This window comes from Gastrolobium bilobum, unplaced genomic scaffold (assembly GCF_033153095.1).
Source record: "Gastrolobium bilobum isolate Gb01-03AN ecotype WA unplaced genomic scaffold, APGP_CSIRO_Gbil_v1 utg13848, whole genome shotgun sequence".
Classification (NCBI taxonomy): domain Eukaryota; kingdom Viridiplantae; phylum Streptophyta; class Magnoliopsida; order Fabales; family Fabaceae; genus Gastrolobium; species Gastrolobium bilobum.
Genome location: NW_026895548.1, coordinates 5,186 through 27,932, shown reverse-complemented (window position 1 = coordinate 27,932; position 22,747 = coordinate 5,186). Strand labels below are relative to the sequence as shown.

Genomic DNA, 22,747 nt, shown 5'->3' with positions numbered 1-22,747 from the left:
AATCAACAGTGCATTAAAAGCCAGATAACCGGTTTTCCGAAAATCCCACCTTCAAATTGGGTTTCTAAACAGTGCGGATATCTATGTTTCTCATAAATCTAAACAAATTGGATAGATGGGTTTTGGTGAAAATACGTTGAAACAAACATGGTGTTTCTAAAAGCCATACTTCAGAAAGATAAATATCCGCTGAAAAGCTCTCAACCAAACACCACCTAAAGAACATCTGCTTTGAAATCTAGGCAAAGCAACTTGGGGACATAGCATAAACCTCTAGCCTTTACGCCACGAAAAAAATTAGGGTTAGTTTGGAAGAGTTTTTTTTTTTTCAAAAGCTATTTTTTTTTTTTAAAAAAAAAACACTCCTCACTTTAAGTTCGTTTGGATGTCTACTTTTAAAAAAAGCTAAAAACTTAATTTTTTAGAAGTTAAAAATTTTAAATTATAGAAAGGTAGAAGTCAAAAACTAAATATTTTTTTTTCAAAAACTAAATATTTTTATAAAAATATAAATAACTTTAACTTTTATAAAAAAGCACTTCTAAAATAAGGAAGAGATAAAAATTACTTTTTATAGAAGCTCAAACAAAGAGGCTGTTAATCTCATCCACATAGCAACGACACCCTAAAAAAAGTGAAGATTGTGGGTTAGAAGCAGTGTTTTAAAACCCCGCCCCGCCTCCCGGGTTGACCCGGATTAACCTTGACTCCTCCCCTCTGAGGGTAGGGGTCACAAGTTAGACCCTATATGCATATCTACCCCTCCAACCCCCAACACCCGGCCGAGTTTCAGTGACTCTCGAGTCAGAGGGGTCAAAGGGGGTCATTGCATGTTTTTTTTAAAAAAAAAAAATTCCATGAAACAAGATCATGTTATTTAAAAAAATAATATAAAAATACATGCAAACCTAAATCTAATCCTTCTCTTCTCTCCCAGCGACTTAGATGTTTTTAATCTTCACCTCGCTGCCGTGAATCTTCTAAAAAAGATAAGAATTTTACTCATTCAAATGAAATCCTTACAGTCGTCGATGGAAAACAAAATCTCATTCTTACTTCCTTTAAATTTTCCTTTGTCAAGGACCTTCTCAAAAGAGGCAGAACCGGGCAAGCGTAGTGACCCATTAGAATATGAGTTTTGTATTTTGGTATCTTGATACTTTAATTAGATTGTGTAATATTGACTTGTGGTTGTAATTGGTGAATTATGTTAAGTATATTTTGAATCTTTGATGATTAGTGGTTTGTTTTTTAATATTTTCATATAGTATATATATATTTATATTTTTTTAATATATAAAACCGGGTCAGCGTAGTGACCCCATGACCCCCCGGTTGAACCCGTGACCCCATGACCCCTGACCTCGGCGGGGTCGATGGTCGGGCCGGGTTTTTAAACACTGGTTAGAAGTAAGGGGTTTTAGTTTGTCTTTTAACATTACACGAAAAAAATTTCTACTCACACAACATTTTGTGGGGCCCACACTTTTTAAAGCAAAAAAAAAAAACAACTAAGGCACGACAAAACGAATCTCTATAACATTACACAATCACTTTTTCTACAACATAACTCTTATAAAACCCGGGGGGCGTTTGGTTGAGGAGAAATTTTATGAATAATAGGGAAATGTTAAATATAGGGAAATGGTTGGAAAGTGAGATAGGTAGGAAAATGTAAAAAAAAAGTTGTTTGGTTGAGAAAAATTTTACGAGGGAAATTAGGTAACTTTTGCAAAGTCTATATTTGGATTTTGGTTAAATATAGATGGGAAAATAATGTGCTATGACGAAAATACCCTTGTTTTTATGAATTACCAGAAATATTCAATATTTCACTCTGCTCTCATTACGCTCTTTTTTTTTCTCTTTCTCTTACACAAGGAATCAATTACCCTCTTCACGTTTCCTTCTCTCCTTCTTCTTCCTTCAATCATAACCAGTTTCACTCTCATGATCATTTTAAGCACCTTCCATGGCAGCTTTTCGAACTCCCTCTAAGTTTCACCCCTAAAAGCACTACCCCACCATACTTTATTCCTTGTTTGTCACCGTCCCATTTCATCATTTTCATTTTCACCCGTGCTATTCCAATTTATTACTCACCCCCATCCAACATGTACAACAGGTTGGAGAAAACGCGCAAAGAACACAGGTTTTTAAACGATGCTAAAAACCCGTCTTTCTCTTCCACACTCCTCGACAAGATTTACCGTTCCGTCGACGAAGGAGAGAGAAAGAGTTGAGATATGAAACACCTCCCAACATGACATAATCGAAAGCCCCTGCTCTCAAGGCTCTCCTAGCCTGCAGCAATGAAATATATGGCAAGGAACTGGCTATGGAACTGCAAATCTTCTTCGTGCTCGTTTGCTTGAGAAATGGCTATTAAAAAAAGAAAGGAGGGTACGCTCGTCTTTGGCTTTGTACGCAGTGTGAAAAAATGTCGAGGTTTTTGGCAATACCACCTACGCGAAGAACAACTTTGGCCAACTTTTTGAGGAGAAATAGGTATGCAAATACGTTTGCTATGAATCACATTTAGGTGGCTAAATTAGGAACCACAACAAACCAAACATAGCTTTCTTATATTCTCACTTATCAAATATCTACCATTGTGAACATTTTCCTTCAACCAAACGGCCCTGGAAGTAATCATAGAATTTTGTCGGCTGGTTCATGTACTTCAGTAATTGAGATTCCAATTTTAATCTCGCTGTTCTCATTACGTGTCAAAGATACTCGAATTCTTTCCCTGCAGCAATTGCTTTGGCAATGGCAAAGAAAAACAACAATGACGGTATGGCATTTTAAGTCAAATATAACGTGAGCCAATCATTAAAAGGTTAATAAATAAATTTCTTCCCAAAAAACAGGAAAGGCAAATATAAACTTGTGCTCTAAAAAGGAAATATAATTAGGCATTAGTATGGATTCACAGTGAAGAATAAATTAATAATTACACTTACATGACAAAGTGCAAATGCCACTTATAATCATTTTGTGGATGCTTCCATTGCACTTTTATCATACATCTTTTAGGCCCATACCATATCTGAAATGAACGTGTGGCCAATGTTGATTCTTCGGTGTGAGTGTGTGACAGGTCAAATTTCAAAATACGTGTGACGCTCTCAACGGACATTATTATAAGTTATAACTCAACCAATGGTAACAATATTTGACATTAATAAGGAAAAAAAATATTATTTGTTTATTTTATCTAAATGTGTTGTAAATGGTTAATTTGACTAGGGGAAGTTTAGATAAGCTCAACGATGAAAGCAAAAGATCGCCAAGAATATGTATAAATTGGGGTTATGTTGGAATTAATGAATGAATTAATGTACAATGATCCATTGGTTATGAATAAGAAGTGGGTTAATAAAGAAAAAAGAGAAAAAGGGAAGATGAAGAGGTGTGTGGGTTTCAACAAGTCCCACATTGGACAATTAGTAGGAAATGGGAGAGTATATAAGCTCCCACTTCCCTCTCTTAGATTGGCCCTTGGGTCACTACATGTTTTATGTAGGGGGAAGAGCTAGGTGAGCATTTGTCCAAAAAATTTACCGTTGCTTCCCTCCAACCAAAACGTTTCTACCCGCCGGATTTTTGAGCAGTATTGAACCGAACCGGTTCTTTCCCTTCGTGAACCAGTCACCGGTTGTATCTGTTCGTCGGAACAGTCACCGGTCGCACCCGTTCGTCGCCATCAGACACGGCGGTTCGCCGCCGGCGACTATTCATCGTGACCGGTCAGTGTCCATAAATAGACACTGACACCTTCAGAAATCAATCCAGTTTTTCCTGCACTTAAACTCTGCCAGAATTTTTCTTCTTCCGGTTTTGCATACTGTTGTTCATCCTCCGGTGTGACTTCCTCTGGCATATTGTTGTGTTCGTTTAGGCTGTTGATTGGTAGTGCCACCATTCTTCAGACGAAATCCGTTCTATCCTGGGAGACAAGTGTCCATCAACCTTAGGCATTAGTGAGGGGGCAAATTGTCTTAAGGAGACACGTTCTGTGGGCTCGGATTTAATTCCTCTGATACTGCATATATTCATCCTTTCATTCTGTCTGTTTCATCATTCTGCCACTGACAAGTAAGTCTGTTTTTAATATTTTTAATTACACAGTGATAATTCTGATCATCTACCTCCTCTGTTTTATACATGGGTTCAAATCTATTAGTGATATAATATCACCCACTGTCTTCAATAACAGGTTACACCTAATTTTGAGTTTGAATCTTGAAAATTTTGGTACGGAGCCCTTGTGTTACAGTTAATTTAAATCAAACTAATTAAATAATCGATGAAGGTAAAGAAATAAAATAATAATAACAAAAGCAAAAGTTCTATTTTCATCTATGTCTATGAAATAATATTTCAACCTGCACTACTTGTGATGCATTAAAACGTCTGTGTAGTATGATGAAATCCAACCTGACTCGGAATCTGGCGAACAGCTTATCGGAATGGTTCGAGTCAAGCATCGGATAGCCATACATTGGATGCGGTCAAACTCGACCAAAATCGATCAAAACCAATGAATCAGTCGGGTCATACATTTAAAAAAACAAAAACAAAAACTAAAAACCAAAATTGTTTTATCTTGTCAGAAAAAAATGTGGAACTCAATTTAAAATTTTTTGTAATTTTCTTTGTGATCTGGATAAAATATGATAGGCCCATCAAAGGCCAAAATTCATAGAACAAGGCCCAAACCCACCAGGCCTAGAATGAGGCGCGATGTCATCAATCGCGCATTAGAGGGCGCGATGTTACCATCGAGCCCAAACCGCCCTTCAGCATAACTTCAAAGATAAGGAAGCAATCACAGGAACTAATAAAGATCCACCGCGTCATTGAACAAATAAACAGAAGACAACACCATCTTGCCACCACTCTACCAAGAAAGCCTATCTCAGCAAAGCTCCTCAATATTAAAAGCCATATGACAGCAAGCTACTCCTTCTACACACTTCTGCAAACATTATCTCCAAGCCTCTCATAAGAACCAATAAGGAGGAATCTTTGCCTTCACTATGAAGAAAGGCATCTCCTAAGCTGGTCATCTCTCCACTATAGATACATATGTGTTAACTCAAGGTACACATCTTCTTCTACATAATAAAACTTGCTTGAGCCAAATCTGACTTGAACGTCGGAGTGTCTTGCAGGTACACCCCCCATCTTGTTCCATTGAAGACCCATGGGTTAAAGCTGCTCCAACTGCAAGATGCTCTGACTCAAGGAGGTTCCAAGCCATTTGTATAGAGGAAGATCACATGGTCAGCCCAATTGTAAAACTGGTTCTGATCACTTTGTTAGTAGTATACTCTTCTACAATGATCTCAAATTTCAGCTTCTAATATTGAAACAATTTGTGGAACAATAAATTATGAGGATATGACATGTCATTTCAATGTACATGAATTTAAAAAATATGAGTTCGCAACATCTGGCCTTTTGAATGTCTTTGAGAAGTGTGTTTATGGAGATTATGAGTTGCAATTTAAATTGACATAGTAATAACGTACATTTTCATTTATTTGTGATTTATGAACTTGTAAAAGTGTGATTGAGTAATTTTTTAGCTTATTTAGTGAATCTTGTTTAACTCATTTTAAATATAGAGAATATAATTAAATTTATATGTTTATATTTTTATATATCTCCGGGTCAACCGATCTGACTAATGATCCATCGAACCGACCAATAACTCAGTATCCTAACTGAGTCAATACCTGAGTCGGGTTTAATAACACTGGTGCGGTGTCTCTAGCCCATTAGGTTAGTTGTTCACAAAGTGATTGGTATTGATTATTATAATTGTAAGATTGCTTCAAAACATTTAATGGAATAATTGAAAGCAATCTAACGTTTTAACAATGTTATTTTAAGCCTAAATTCAATACGTCGTCCCTTTACATTTATTATTATTGGACAAAAAAAGTTTAAATTAATTTCACTCCTCTCCCAATTGTCTCTCTTCTACCCAAAAATTGTAGGTATTTGAAGAAGTGTAAGATTTAAAGTGTAGATGAAATAATTTTCCAAATTGAAAATTGACATCTGATAGGAACCACAAGTGTGTAATTAAAATAATCACATGGGACACATTGTTAATACCCTAAGCTAATGTTTGAAATTATGAGTAAAACAGATGGACAAATTATATTCTATATACCAAATTCAAATTCATAAACTATAGTGATTCTTAGCAAAATGATACTCTTTTCGCGGGCTCAGCACCCCATCAATGAAAATAGGTCATATCGCAATTTCGTAAATGGCGGACAAATTAAAATGATACTCTTCCCACAATTTTCAATTTTTACGCCATTGTCCCGGATGCCTTTTCACTCTCTTAATTGAAGTTAAGGGTGTTCATCAATCGATTCAAATCACGGTGATCGAACCCAAAAATCGATAACCGAATAAATCGAAAATAAAAAATAAAAATAAAACTCAAATTTTAATTGAATTGGATCAGTTTTTGAATTAGTTTATGAAAACCAATCTAATCCAAACCGATCCAATATATTAATTTCTCTTTACCTACTTGGACATTTCCTCAATCATAGCCCAAAAATTTCTAAACCCAATATCCATTAACCTATCAACTAAACCTAAGAAAAAATCTAGTGGCGTCTCATCAACAACAACAAAATTTCATCTGTGTAGAGCTTCATATCTCATTGCTAAAAAAAATTATATTATCGTTTAATGATGCTTTTGTATTTCAAAAAAAAAATTACAAAGGCAATATATATATATATATATATATATATATATAATATGTTATTTGCACAATAATAATCTTGAAACAAATTTTAGAATTTTCAAAAAACCGAAAACCAATCCAATCCAAACTGAAAAAAATTGAATTGGATCGGATCAGATTTGAAAAAAAATCCAAACCGAATGGATGATTACATGATTAAATCGAAGGGATTAAATCAGATGATCTTTGTCGATTCAATCCAAACCGCGAACATCCGTAATTAAAGTACCTGATTGAAGGATTTTTCTAATGTGCTCCAGGCTCACAATACTATACCATGGTCCTTTACTAAAAAAGGATAAAAAAATTCCATTTATATTTTTTTTTTTAAATTCCATCTCAATCCATTTTTTTTATTATTTTTAGAAAGGGAGCTTCTGCTCCTGGATCATGTTAAACTCACTCCTGATTGAATTAGTTTCTAATTTAGGCAGCCAAATTATGTATAGATAACCCATTTATGCCATTGCTGACATTAACAATTGAGACATCTCGTACTCAGGAATCTCACGGAAATGAGACTTACAGCTTCTCTATTGTGTAGCCTTATAGCTACTAATAGCAATATTAATAGGAACAGTGACCAAAATGTTACTGTTCACCAACTTTTTTACCTAAATATCACGCGAACAGTGTTATTTTTCAATCTGCCACGGGGGCAAGTTCGCTACCCGGTGTAGCGAACTCGGTTTGCTGACGTGTCACGTTTCTAGTAGACACCAAGTTCGCTACTCGGGGTAGCGAACTCAGTTTTAACCAAGTTCGCTACCCAATATAGCGAACTTCTCACCTTTTTTTTAACTTGGTACTTGTTATCCACTAGAAATGTGACACGTCAGCAAACCGAGTTCGCTACACCGGGTAGCGAACTTGTCCCTGTGACAGATTGGGAAATAACATTGTTCGCGTGGCATTTAAGTAAAAAAGTTGATGAAGAGTGGCATTTTGGTCAGTGTTCCAATATTAATAAATGACAAAAAAAATTAAATATTACAAATTAAATAAGAAAATTTGAAAAAGTATTATTTTAGAATCTATTAATGTATAGTAATTAGTCATGTCCAAAATGGAGAGGGATGGGTCATGCTTACTTTTCGGCGCGTTAGGGGAAGGGTCGTCACACGATGATGATACATGGCATAAAATTTTTAACAGTTTTATCGTAAAACTTTGAAAGGCCATAAATTTTGACTCGAATGTCTGAATCAGATAATCTTTTTTTTTTCGTTTCACGTTACTTTTCAAAATCTTTGCATTGGCAAATACCGAAAGGAAATTTGGTCTAAAAAATACTTCATCGTGTCCTGTTTGGTACATTTTATCTCTGTGAATGTGAATTACGTTACATCCACTAAGTGAAAGTTAAAAAATACACATTTCATTGTAAAAATAACTTTAAAATTGTGTATTTTATTATCTAATTTTTTCATTGGAAAATTCATATAATCATCATTGATCAGATCTCAAATAACAAATTTGAGTTGAAGTTTCGTCTTCCACAAACACAATTCGAATTTAGAACAATAGTGCCACAACCACAATAGCGTTTAAACTCAGAAGCCCCCGAGTTCTTTTCGAATCAACACCATGAGTTGTGACACGTGCCATGAATTTCTTAACAGTGTACAAAATTTTGGGATATAAATACCGACCTTGTGACGAGTTGGATAAGTTTTACATAATCTCTCTTGTCCATTAATACAATTATTTGATAGTGTTGGAAAGTAAAAATAAGAATAGAAATTAAATAATATCATTCACATTTACAGAGATAAAATGTGCTAAATGAGGCACAAGAAAGCATTTTTTGGAGAAAAAAAATTGTCCAAATCCTCTCCGAAAATTGCCAGTACATAGATCTCAAAAAGTTACATGAAATAAAAAAAAATACCTGATTCGGACATCCAAATCAAAAGTAATGACCTTCCGAATTTTTACGGTAAAACTGTTAAAAAAAAATTTATCACGTCTAATCATTGTATGAGTTGCGTCCAAAATGAGGTACGACCCAACCACTAACATGCCCAAAAATAGGCGCGACTAGTCCCGCTCCATTTTGAGCGCAACTGATTGCTATAAATTCATAAATAGGTTCCAAAATGCTATTTTTCATATTTTTTATTTAATTTGTAATATTTAAATTTTTCTGCCGTTAATAGATTATTGCTAACTATGATTTTAATGTTTTCTTTTGCATATTCTTTGGTTGTTTAGATTTAATTAGGTGACGCTCTCAATGGACTTTATTATAATTCAACCAAAGGTATAAATATTTTACCACTAATAAGGAAAAATATTAATTATAATTTTTTTCTAAATGTGTTGTAAATAGTTTGAAATTATTTAACGCTATTGCTCACTTTATTTTGTTAGTCATCTTGGATCAAAAGAAAAGAAAGTATATACTAAGACATAATTTACCCACTTTAGTCCTAATGTTTTATGATCTTATTGTATAAAAACAAAAACAAAAACAAAAAAAATTAGCTCTGTTTGATTAGTGTTTTTAAAAACAGTTTTTTAGTTTTCAGAACAAAAAAACTCGTTTGGTAAGGTCTGTTTTGGAAAAAATATTTAAAAAATTATAACTATTTTTTTGTTTTTAGAATCAAATTTAGAGAATATGTCTGAGTTGTTTTTGTTTTCTGTTTTGGTTTTTAATTTTCAAAACAAAACAAAAAATACAGAAAACAACTATTTTTATAACTATTCTACAAAATAGTTTTAAGAATAAAAAAATCAAAACACAGTCAAACAGGCCCTAAAGTTTTTTTATTTATTTACCCTTATTTTTCTACATATGCATGCCCATTTATTGAAATTGTCACCTCTAATTTCAACGTTGAATTTTGTGTTGAATAAAAAATTTCAATACATATAATGTGATTGTGTTTCAAATATATTATCCAGCTTAGACCCATTAAGCATTAGGCCTAATAACCCAGGGAAAAATCATAAACCCTTTTTGGGACTATTAATAGCCATACATAAGAGATATCTTCACCTTCATTCATCAATGGCAATTATGAAAATATTCTACCTTACACATTATGCATGTTGTTCATGCATATTGACTTAAGTATCAAAAAGCCTTGCAGGTGCACAACCCTCTTGTTCCACCAGAGCACATGGAGAAGTATCCTGCCGCCACCGCCATCAAATTTACACCATGAAAACTCAATACCACACACTATGATAATGTATACAAATCTATTCAGACTATAAAAGAGAAAGACATATAAGAGCCTTTTCCAAACAATAATATTTCTGGACAGTGAGGGTAACCATCTTAATTCTTAATAGGAACTTTTAACACGGGAGCAAAACATTGTAACATAAAAAAAACAAAAGACAGACGACCAAAAAAAGTAGAAGAAATCATATGCTTTTGATGAGCAGCTAGCAGTACAAATACATAGAAGCTACTTCATTATTAATAAAAAGCAAATAGTGACAAACATGACATTATTCATTAAAAGTATAGATAATAACTAACGGTGGGCATGGATTAAACCGTTTCAATTATGAATCGAATTGTTTTTATTTTTTCAGAACCTATTCGAAACCTGTTTAAATTGGTTCAAAAATGATTCGGAACTAATTTAGAATCAGCTTATATTTCAAAATCATTTCAAAACCCATTCGGGTATGCAAACACATTTTGATAAGGTTAGACATTGGTATCGAACTAGGGCATGGGTAAACCCCCAACCTCTTTGATAATTTCTATGAGGGATTAAAGATCGCACCACCAATAAGGTTTTTATATTAGCCAGCGAGATTTGAACTCGCGCCTTTTTGGGGTATGACCCTGATCCTTAATCAATTTCATCCACTCTCGTTGGTAGAAATGACAATATAGGTTGAACTCAATAGGTTAACCTGCCAACTGGCCATAATTTGATGGGTTGGATTATACTATTCAACCCAACACAACTCGCCCCGAACATAAGCAGGTTAAGGGCAGAACCGAGCAAGTCAACCCGTGGGTTAGCGCTTTTTTTTTCAACTCAACTTGTCATCTTCATATATATAATATCTCATAGTTTCTTCAACAACATATTCATGACTTCAGTAACATATATACAACATATTTGACTTTATATTTGAATATATTATAGTTTTGTTGCACAAACCATCATTGCAGCTAAGGATGGCGAATTCAGATTGACACGACACAACATAGCCCAAATTCGACATGAACAAAAATACACTCAACATGAACACAACACAAATTTAAAATCGGGTTAAAACCCTCGACGCGAACATGACCCACTTATTTTGCAGGTTGACATGACACAACACGAATAACCCACAACCTCAAAGTGTGTCACTTACTATGCAGGTGGACATAACATGACATGACACAAATAACTAGTAAATCTCAAAGTGTGTTGCTTATTATGTAGGTTGACACGACACGATTAAACACGAATAGCCTATTTATGATATGACATGAATAACCTGTAATAAGATTAAAGCACGTCAATTTTGGGTTTGCGGATTGACATGCGATATGATACAAAGTTTTTCGTGTCAATTTTTACCAAACATAAACCTAACACAAATTTGAAAACAGATTGATCCTAACACGAATTTTTCATGTGGTGTTAAAAATTGCCACCCCTAATTGTAGCTGAAGATTGAGTTAATAGAAACCAAAAGACTGGCATTTCCATGCAAGATACTATCTTTAAAGAAACTTTTAATAATAATATTTGTACAAATTTACACATTATACACATTTCTCACTCAATCACACGAGTTATTGGATAATGTAGTATTCCTAATATGATTTTTTATTTTAATTATTAAACAACTAATTAGGGAAAAATAGGCGGGTTGACCTGCAAAACTGCCTCAAAACAAGGGGGGTTGGTATTTCCAACCCACTCATACATAGTGGGTCAGCCCGCCCCACCCTATTTTTGGTGGGACGAGGTAGGTTGATCTGTTTTGTCATCTCTAATCGCTAGTTGCCCTAAATGTAGTTTTTGAATGAAGCAAAAATGTGAAAGAGCAATGATTGTGTTTTTTACTTTGATGAGGATGAAGAGTGTTGTGAACAACAGCAACCTTGCAAGAAGAAAAATAGAGTGAAACAGTAGAAAACAGGTGTTGCATCGTGAGTTTAGTGAGAGAAGGAGATAGAAATAATAAGAAGAGAGAAAAACCATTTACACATCTGATTTTCTCTAGCAAATCCAATGGTGACATTTTGTCAGAATGAGTTAAAATTTCAAAAAAGTGTTTTTGACATCCAGTACTTCATATGCAACGATCACTGAGTGATTTGAAGGTCTTTAGAGCAAAAAAATCAGACTCCAATTCTCTACAGTTTTTGCATAACCTTCTTCCTAGCTTTTCTCTTAATTTCCACCAATTTGTTGATGATGATTGATTCCTCTATTGCTAGTGAAAGTTCTTTAAGGTATTCATGGATTATTTTTCTATGTTTGGTTCTTCTTTTGATACATGTTTGGCTAACTTGTCTTGTGTTTTGCAGCTCTGTCGAGAAACTAACCTAGTTTTAAACTGGGAAAAATGTCATTTCATGGTAAGAGATGGCATAGTCTTACGACACCAGATTTCTAAAATGGGGATTGAAGTTGATAGGGCTAGGTTATTGATTATTGAAAAACTCCCCCCTCCCCCTAATGCTAACGGTGTTCGAAATTTTCTTGGAGATGTAGTTTTTGATGATGCATGTCTAACTGTCTCTAATTGTTTGAACGAAAAGCTAACCACAACACCTGTTTTGACAACACCGGGTTGGAGCCTCTAATTCGAGCTCATGTGTGACGCAAGTGACTATGCTATTAGGGCAGTTCTCAGGCGGCGTGAGGACAAGCTTTTATGTGTCATTTACTATACTAGTAAGGTTTTAAATAAGGCACAAAATTATTATGCCACCATTGAAAAAGAAATGCTAGTTGTAGTTTATGTATTACATAAGTTTAGGTCTTATTTGATTGGTTCAAAGGTTATTATGTTTACTGACCACACTTCTTTAAGTATCTCAGGACTAAACAGGATACCAAGCCACGCTTGCTTCTTGGATGCTTTTATTCAGGAATTTAATGTGGAAATTCGAGACAAGAAAGGAGTGGAGCATTTAGTAGATAACCATTTGTCTAGGATTCAAGCTAAAGAGCTGTAAGATGGAGCTGAGATAGAGATTTGTGATGAGTTTCCGGATGAACAAGTGTTGGAAGTCACCCTCAGGCCATGGTTTACAGATTTTGCTAATTACAAAGCTATTGGAGTGATCCTAGAAGATTTCACATGGCAGCAGAAGAAGTTCCTCCATGATGTAAAGCAGTACTTGTGGGATAAACCTTTCTCTATTTTACATGTGCTGATTGCATGCTTAGAAGGTGCGTACCTGAGGAAGAGATGAAAAAGATATTGTGGCACTGTCATGGATCAGAATATGGAGGACACTTTGCTAGGAATAGGGCTGCATAGAAAGTCTTGCATAGTGGATTCTACTAGCCCACTTATTCAAGGATGCGCGAGAGCTTTTGGAAAGTTGCGACAAATGTCAAAGCACTGGAAACATCTCAAGGAGGAATGACATGCCCTTGAACAGCATACTGGAGGTTGAAGTGTTCAATGTGTAGGGCACAGACTTCATGGAACCCTTTTCCTAGCTCTTACTCTAATGTGTACATCTTGGTGGTCGTGGATTATGTGTCAAAGTGGGTGTAAGCAACTACTTTTCCAACAAACGATGCCAAGGTGGTCGTGTCTTTCCCAAGAAAAAACATCTTCACAAGATTTAGAGTCCCCCGAGCTATTATTAGTGATGGAGGATCCCACTTCTGCAACAACCAGTTCCATAGACTGCTCACCAAGTATGAGTTACTCATAAATTGGCAACACCTTATCATCCTCAGACGAGTAGGCAAGTGGAGATTTTGAAGCGGGAGTTGAAGTAGATCCTGAAGAAGACTATGGAAGTTCAAGGAAGAACTGGGCAAAGAAGCTTGACAATGCACTTTGGGCATACCGGACAACCTTCCAAACTCCCATAGATATGGCACCATTTCAGCTGGTATACGGTAAATCTTATGACCTTCCTATTGAATTAGAACATAAATCAATGTGGGCCACAAAATTTCTGAATTTTGTTTTAAAAACAGTTGATGAGAAAAGAGACAACTAGCCATTAAATTAAATTCAGTCATCTATGGTCGACTACAAAAGCAGCATAGTATTTACAATTCTTTTTTTAATAAATGGTAATTACAATTTTAAGAATTCTAAAAAATATTCAACATACCATATTAGAGGCCCAAACTTTCATGAATTCAATTCTAGAACTGAGACGGTAGCAACATCAAAGGCTGGATATACTATATAGTTTACACAGTTCCTGTGTTGGAATGATTGTCAGAAAAGCTGGATAGCATTGACACCTAAAGAACAACACAAAATAACATACAAGAAGACCATCAAGAGTGCAGAAATCATCAATTTCCGCAGCAGAGTCTACTGATCATGGCTCAAAAATACCAAAGATGTCATCATTAACCAGTCTAACATACCTGGAGCACGATGAAATACATATCTAAAAGGCATTAGAAAAAGTCACAAACTTTTTTTTGACATGATTTAACTTTGCAAGCACTTTCTATTCAATTTCACATGCTTTGCCAAAAGACAAAAGGTCCAGTCTTCTCATCTTCAAACTTCCTAAATGAAAATTCAGAAATATATGCGACAAACTGGTTCCCCTTATATAACCACCCGAAAGAAAATAAATGATTGTCGCACTTGAAATAATAAAGGAGGTGGAACAAATGAAATTAAAACTTTTGCAAGAAGCGAAGGATAAAAAATAGAGTGCAATCTCATCACACATTATATATATGCGGTGAATGAATGCTAACCTCTACTTGAGATGAAGGTTAGCATCGACCATCGTTACCCTTTCAGTTGGTCAAAAGACTTTTCTTATTTAACTTAATTAATAGGACCATTTTAATAATTCCAAATCTCAGATTTTATATCAGAATTGTACAATTTTAACCAATACAAATAACTGTCATCTCATAAACGAGAAAAGTTTCTGTGATCCTGGAAATGAAATATGGGTGAAAATAAATAAAAAGGAAAAGATGGTATAAAAATGTTACATTTTATTCTATTTAGTAAAAAAAAAGCACTGAATATTCTGTGGTCCTAAAACACAGAAACTTTTCTCCTCATAAACCACTTTAACCTCTACTCCTGAAAAGGTTGCTCCGTCACATTGGTATTGGTTCCTAGCAATAATTTGACAATTAATTGGATTATGCCAGACTTTATTCATAAATCCATTAAAAGATGTAACTAATCACACCCCCTTTTCTATTGATCGTAATCCAAAGTCATGGTTCTATGCTTGATCACTAGAACAAAGGAAAATTCTAGGTCACAGGGAGACGAAGGAAGCATATTTAAATTAGAAGAGGATGCCAAATCAATTCCCATCTGATAGTTAGCTCCGTCATCCATTAATGGAGGGAGTCATCAAGGGAAACCTCAAACGTAGTTGATGAAGGCATCTAGAAAAAGCCTTCGGGTTGGGCATCATGCAGCCCAAATGAGCACAAAAAGGAAGCAGATGTTGTAAAGCAATGAAGATGGCAAGCCCTCCCCTAAATACCGAGTCCTAGCGACTTCTGTATATATACAGCAATTTTCTATGATAGCAAGCAGGGAAGTTTTCACAAGGAATTGAAATATTATTAGTTCATGTGAACGAGGGAGGTGTATTTTTAATTGGTAGTCATATGTACTGACTAATATTATATTTTTTAGTAGATAATTTTTTTAATTTGTAATTACTAAAATGGCCCTGCTATTTAAGTTGAATAGGACAAGACAAAAGGAAGCCCTTCTGTCCAACTAAAACACTGATGGATGCTGACCTCAGATAAGGAGAGAAGGTTAGAATTTCCGTTATTATGTATATATAACAACCTAAACCAAAAGGATAGCATAACAAATGTTTTAAAACACAGACACGTACACACAAATGTGTCTCTTGATATTCAAGACATTTTTCAACAAAAAGCATAATTGCCTTATTTATATCAAAACTTACCACACAACAGAATTTGAGAAATTGTCACTAGCATATGGTGCTTGAAAAACAATGGAAAGAATAAAAAAACAAAATTACCTACTATGTTGAATAATTTACATAGCATTACTATTCTAAAACAAGAAGCAGCAATTTAAGGCCACATAAACAGAAAACACCCCAAGAAAATCCTAGTAAGATCTACATTGAAAATGGAATGTAAGCCTAGCAAAACCTACGCATTTTACACATCTTCAATCCAAGTATTGTTCCAGTGCCTGACACAATCTTTAAGCTGTTAAGCATGACGCATTACACCTTTGGCTTCTTTAGGTGACCATTGCGGTTTTTGATCAGATTATTGCCTCAGAATAAATCATATTACACCTTGAACTGTTAGGTACAAATATGTTAACCAATAAATATTCAAGAAACAGGCACTGATCATGCTACATCCCAAGTAGCACTCCTATCACTTTGCACTTACCACCTATTCACTACAATAAAAATTCTAAAATACAACAGAAAGAGAAGCAACCTAGTAACCTTCAATGCAAGGTGAACAAATAATTTTTCACAATTCCATTTGCCTGGTGATTCACAATATGTTTCAAGAACCATCCCAAACAAGTTTCAATGACATAACAGTAAGGGACATCCCTACATGTCCACACCATTAGATATTCTCACTCTCCATCAACAGCGATTTAATTCTCAGCCAGTGTCAATACTACATCCAAAAGTAGAAAATAAGGAGATCTCCTCAAGGTTACCCAAAGTAGCAATTACTTAATATCATTAAGGAACCAAATCAATCAAATGGATCATTTGCCCCATAACCATAACAGAATCCATGATCATTGATCCAAATTAAGGTTAACCTTTCACTGAATTTAATCCGTAGTCTCATCTTCCAGCATATTCAACAAACAAAAAACATTCCATAAAAAGGCTGCTTCCACATGGACATCAATAAATATTTAAACGGACCCAACCCAATCAAAAGAACTTCAAAAATAGGGTAATGCTTTCAGTTCAGATCAAAATATGACTCCTAATCATGAAAGTGAGCAACAAGCAAACTCTCGAGAACCTTCATACAAATCACAAGAGCCTCCATATGTATATTCAAATATCAAACCTGGTCTATACTTTGTAAAAATATAAATCCATCACCTGAAGGATTTTGCTTCCAATACTCCTATGAACTTTCTGATCATCAAAATTATACTTGATGAATCATAAATTATATTGTACATTCAACAAAGCATCCTCAACTACTAACTAGTCCCTGATCTCCTCAGACCTAAGTAATCGAAGGAAATCTAGCCCATTCCATATAAGTCTTATCAATACCTGAGAGAAATAACCTCCCCCCCCACACACATTAAATAACTTAGTCTATACCACCTATGTTCTAATAGATATATAGAAACAAAAACAGGTGGAATGGGAATAAGAGAGAAGTGCATAAAGTAAATATGCAACTTCAAAATTGTATGCTCTAGCCGCATGCTTGTAATTGAAGATGTCCATTCCACAATTCCTGATCCACCTAAACATGATTGAAGTTCCAGGAAACATTAGAAAAGAGAATTCATTGGTGCAAATTATAATATAAAATTCTAAAAAATAATCCTTACCAAAAGGTTCCTCATACTAATAATAGTATCCATGTCCATGAGAGCCATCACCCCCATAAAAAGATGAATATGGACCTCCACCATACTGCAACATGAATAGCATAATACATCACTAATATTACAATTAAATTATATGAACAATAAAATAGGTTAACAATGTTCACTCACATCAGAACCATAATAGTCATGTGGGTACTGTCTGCTGCCGGCCCCAAGAGAATCTATATATCAAAAAGAGTGATCAAGAATATAACCATGCTATTGTGTAAGTAGAGGGAAAAAAGGAAGCTAAGTTTAGACCATGGTATCGACTTCCATGAAATATAGACGGATCTGCATAATCCAATCGGGGACGAAGTCTATTAGGCCCCATGTAATCAGGTTCAGGGTCCTAAAAATAAAGAAGTATAATTGAAACTAATTAGTATTTTTCAAGTTTTATACAGTTAAAATAATTATGAAAGGAAATACAACCACAGATATAAGTAAGTTAATATAATATAAAATCTTACAGTCATATAAAATGGTCGTTTCATCCCATGCATGCTGTCATCCTCAAGATATGGATCATCAAAATGCCTTCCCCTAAAAGGCACATCAAACTGTCTACCTGGTGAGTAGGGCCTTCTTGGAGGAATAGGCTCACTAGGGCCACCATCACGGATACCATACCATGCTCTATCATGATAACGTCTAGATGGACCAGCAAATGCAGCACCTCGGCTACCTGCATGATGTCCACCCCTTGCAGCTCCTGCTTTACAATATAGTAAAATATTAAAATCATCAAAAAATCTTCACACCAATGCATTGAAACGCTGAAAGAGACATTTGCTAAAAATATAGCTAGAAGCTCAACAATTGACCTTGGGGGCCAAATTGCCTCTGACGGAAATCTGGATACATATTAACATCAAGGTCATCCCGCAAACCCATTCTTTCAATTTGACTGCGTCCACCATGATAGAAACTCCTGTCCCTGTTGAAATTTCCCCAGTTGTTGAAGGGATGTCTTCCCCGCCCAAAACCCCTTCCTGTAGGAATTGTGATTCGATAAATCAAAATGATGTCAAAAAGATAATAAAAGTTCCAAGTTAAGGAAGTATAAAAACTTATTTACCAGGTCTTGGAAAGGATCCACCCCTAGAATGACCAATTCGGAATCCACCACACATGCCACCCTTGACTGCCTGTGTTTTAGGCAAAGGATTTGAAAGCCTAGCTCTCACTTTTATCTGAAAAGCATGGAAAAAAAATGAGCCCTATTCGCCAAATGCAAAAGTAGAGCAAAATCAAGTCAAAATTAAAAGAAAAACAAAATATTAGAATGTTATATGGGCATACATAGGATAAAAAATAAGCCAAATATACTGATAGGGTCATGAAAATTAGGCTTTTGAAAGAGGCGGAGGGAAAAGGAGGAGGGAAAGAGATCAATTAAGAGGCAATTCCTTTCCAATTCTCTACAATTTAAAAACAACGCAATCAAAGTTATTAGGATTCCACTCTCTACCCCATATTGGTAAGAGTTCTTTAAAACTAAACAGGGGGAAGGGAAAGAAAAGGAAAGAAGAGAATAATCTTGTAAGAATGCAAACTCATGGTCAAGTAAAAACAAGATTATATACCTTTGATGCCCCATCACCCAATTCTGATTTATTTACACCATCAACACAAGCTACAGCAGCTTCATGTGTAGAAAAATCAACAAATCCATAATCCTTCCTCTTAGCTGTAGACATATTCCGAGCTAGTACAATTCTTATAATTTCACCATAAGATTTAAACAGCTCCCTCACGATATCTTCCTCCCAGTGAGGAGGGAGACCATTAATAAAGACAGACTTCACTTGTGCCATTATCTCTGGATCTGGTTCGTGTATGGGTTCAGCAAAAGCTACCTTGGCAGTTCGCTCAGCATGGCCAAAGACGACATCAGGCTTTTGAAGCCTCTTGTAGGCAAGCATGGCATCAGCATGACAAGAGAACTCAAGGAATGCAAAGCCTCGGCTCAATCCTTCATGTTGAACATCTGGGACAAGTGTAATTTTTTCAACCCCTTCAATACCATAATCCTTCAACTTCTGTTTAATCTGCCACCAATGTAATAATAAGAGTGCAAAAGAGGGACTTGTTAATGGCTTGAGGAAATACTCATCAACACCTTCTATTTTTGCATGATTTACAATATTAAATATTAGGAAACTAAGAAAATAAGGAAGGTAGGAAATAATACAAATCAAATCCTGATTATGTCCCTAAATAGGAGATATAGGAAATACTTCCATAAATATGAGATAATTTCCAACAAAGAGAATAAGTTAACAAGCCAGGGAAGTAGATATATGCAACAGAAAAAACTGCTAGATACTTACAGCTTCTTTTGTCCATGTATTGCAAATATTTCCCAAGAATAATGTATCATTATCCTCACTGGGTGCAGTGCCACATCGTTTACCATGTATCTGTAAACAATGGAAGGTAAGAACACAGTGCAAAAGAAAGAGAAGATACCACAAATATCAAAGAAATGACCAATCATAAGAAGAGAAACGTACAACAGGGTTCTTCATTTCAGACAAAGCTTTCTTTGCATGTTCCTTATTAGCAAACTTTACAAAAGCATAGCCTTTATTTTTATTTGTTGAAGAATCTTTATGCAACCTGACTTCAACTACCTCACCAATCCTCTGAAAAACCTTTCTCAAATCTTCTTCTGTAGCATCACGATCCAGGCCGCCAACAAATATCTCATGTTCTTTCTTAATCTTTCGCTGCTTTGCAATGGCCTCCAATTCCATATGCTCCTGTTCGAATGCCTCAGTTTCTTCTGGAGGATCCTCCATATCTTCTTCAAAATGTTCCTCCCCATCTTGTTCTCCAAGATCTAACTTTTCACCATCCTTTGGTCCTTCATCGCCATCTTTTTCAGGATTAACATCTTCTTTTAGCAACTGGGCTTTCACTTCTACACTATAAGACTCAGTGTTAGAGTGCTCTTCGTGTTCAATAATGTTTGTTTCTTTTCCCTTTCCTTTCTCTCCCTCATTATCCTTCAACTCTTCCTTTCCTTTCTCTCCCTCCTGACCCTTCAACTCTTCGTTTCCTTTCTCTCCCACCTGTTCCTTAAACTCTTTCTCCCCCTCCTGTTCCTTCAACTCCTCCTTTCCTTTCTCTCCCTCCTCTTCCATCTTCTCTTCCTCCCCCTCCATTGCACCAGAACAATCTTCATTATCCGCAGATATATTGAGGTCCACAATGGTGCACCCTGCATTTTTAAAAGAACCAGAAGCATCCAGAGAAACAGTTTCTTCAACTTCCACTACGTTCTTCCCCTTATCCGCCGATTCGCAAACTTTCACAACAGGTTCATCCATTTCCATGGACATTTGTTCCTTCTCATCAGATAATCCAACAGGCTCAACACCTTGTTCCCCTTCTTTCTCACTCTCAACACCTCCAGGTTCTTCCACTTTCTCTGCAGCCTCAAAATCATCCACAATCGGAGTTTCATCAGCCACCGCCTCCAACTGTTCTCCCAAATTTGGAGCAGCACAAGATTTAGTTCTCGGTCTCCCTGGTGTCCTCTTCTTTGCAGATTTTGTAGTGGTAGCATTGCCCACTGATTTCTGCTCCTCTGTTACATATTCAAACAACATTAAGGCTAACGATTATAAAAGTGTTATAGCAAAGATAAATCCAGAAACGAAATCTTGCTTATAAGGCTAATGATGATTAGAGTTTCAGTATCAAATTTTTCTTTCCTTCGTTTTTTTTTTTATTTTATTGAATCGAGATAGTTATGATGTCTTACTCTCACAAAGTGAAATTCGGAAAAAATAAATAAATAAAACTTACGAGGCGATGGATCCGGATTGGAGTCGGAGATCGGGTCGGGTGCCGGCGAGGCCTCCTTCTTCGTGACGCTTCTAGTTTTGGTGGCAGGAGTGCGCTTTGCCGCAGGGGATTCACCGGCGGTTTTGGTGGCGGATTTCCTCGCCGGCGGTGTCTTCTTAGGGGTTGCGGATTTGGAAGAGGAATCGGAATTTCGAGTTCTCATTATGAGTAATCTATGCGGACTGAAGTGGAGCGACTAGTTTCCTATGTACTATAAAGCTTTGAAAACCTCAATTTTCTCGAATCGAGTCGAAAGAGTAATGGTAAATCTTGCAGATTTTATGCGATCTTGGCTAGACAGTAAATACCACAGAAGAGGGTCATTTTAACGCGTCGTTTTGGCTCCCGGTTTGGAAGTGACGTGGTCCACCCTGCAGTGCGCACTTTATTTATACCAATGCCGATTAACCTTGTATTTAGTCCTCTTAATTTTGAGATAAAACTTTTTATTTACGGAAAATATTATATTTACAATTTTTTTTTCTTATAATTTTTTACAATTATTACTTGTGATTCAAATTAACATATAAATAAAAGGTTCGCTTTTTCTGCAGTTACTGCAGATAACTTTTCTGCAGTAAGCCTAATACGACGTCGTTTTGGGGGCAGAAATCAAAGTATTTTTATAATTTATTTATTTCAGGGTTTAATAGTCTTTATATTTACAATTTTTTAAGATTTCAATACCAAAACAACATCGTTTTGGGAATAAATGCAAATAATTTATCTGCATTAATTGCAGATACATTTTTTTCATAAATAAATCGATGAATCACTTTTAAAAATAAAATATGTACCGTTGGGATCTATAAGCTCACTATGTTCCCTTTGGTGTTAGTATATAGATATCCTAGAGACAATCTTTTGATTAGATTAGGACATATGTGGACCTCTTTATATTGTCGCAAATAAATAATAAGCACTCTTTATCATGTTTCATATTTTGTCTCAATATTATTGTTAATATATTATATGAGTAACTGGATAAACCCCTCAGAATAAAATATGTATCTATTGAGTATCTGTGATGAGATCACGATCATGAGAATTTAAGGATACCGGATGTTTATTTCTAATTTTATGTTCCTAGTCTAGAGACACTGAGAATGGGGATCAATAATCTCGGGTAAGACTAGCACGACTTATCTACTTGTATTCGGATACAAGGTAAAGACCTCATGAGCTACAGATATGGAGATGTCTTAGCTAAAGTCGTGGGTGACCTATAAGGGTATAGCTCGCACTGAACAGACCCACAAAGAGACTCTATGAGGAAATCTTACAAAAGTATCATTAGAGCAGTCTCTTAATATTTGGGTATGTCTTTCCTTAGACCATAAGTTGTTA

The 22,747-nt window shown here is 35.5% G+C and overlaps 1 protein-coding gene across 1 annotated transcript; it reads right to left on the bottom strand.

The window, feature by feature from the left end:
- Positions 1-9,808: 9,808 nt before the first annotated feature.
- LOC133316040 (uncharacterized) lies at positions 9,809-21,665 on the bottom strand. Its single transcript, XM_061517736.1, has 12 exons — positions 21,362-21,665; positions 20,062-21,140; positions 19,879-19,968; positions 19,132-19,596; positions 18,624-18,738; positions 18,370-18,537; positions 18,016-18,257; positions 17,804-17,894; positions 17,672-17,724; positions 17,504-17,588; positions 14,073-17,415; positions 9,809-9,928 (listed from the first exon to the last, which is right to left on the bottom strand). Exons 1-10 carry the CDS (start codon positions 21,561-21,563, stop codon positions 17,520-17,522), a joined length of 2,574 nt encoding a protein of 857 aa, XP_061373720.1. The 5' UTR covers positions 21,564-21,665; the 3' UTR covers positions 9,809-9,928; positions 14,073-17,415; positions 17,504-17,519.
- Between the last annotated feature and the right edge of the window lie 1,082 nt (positions 21,666-22,747).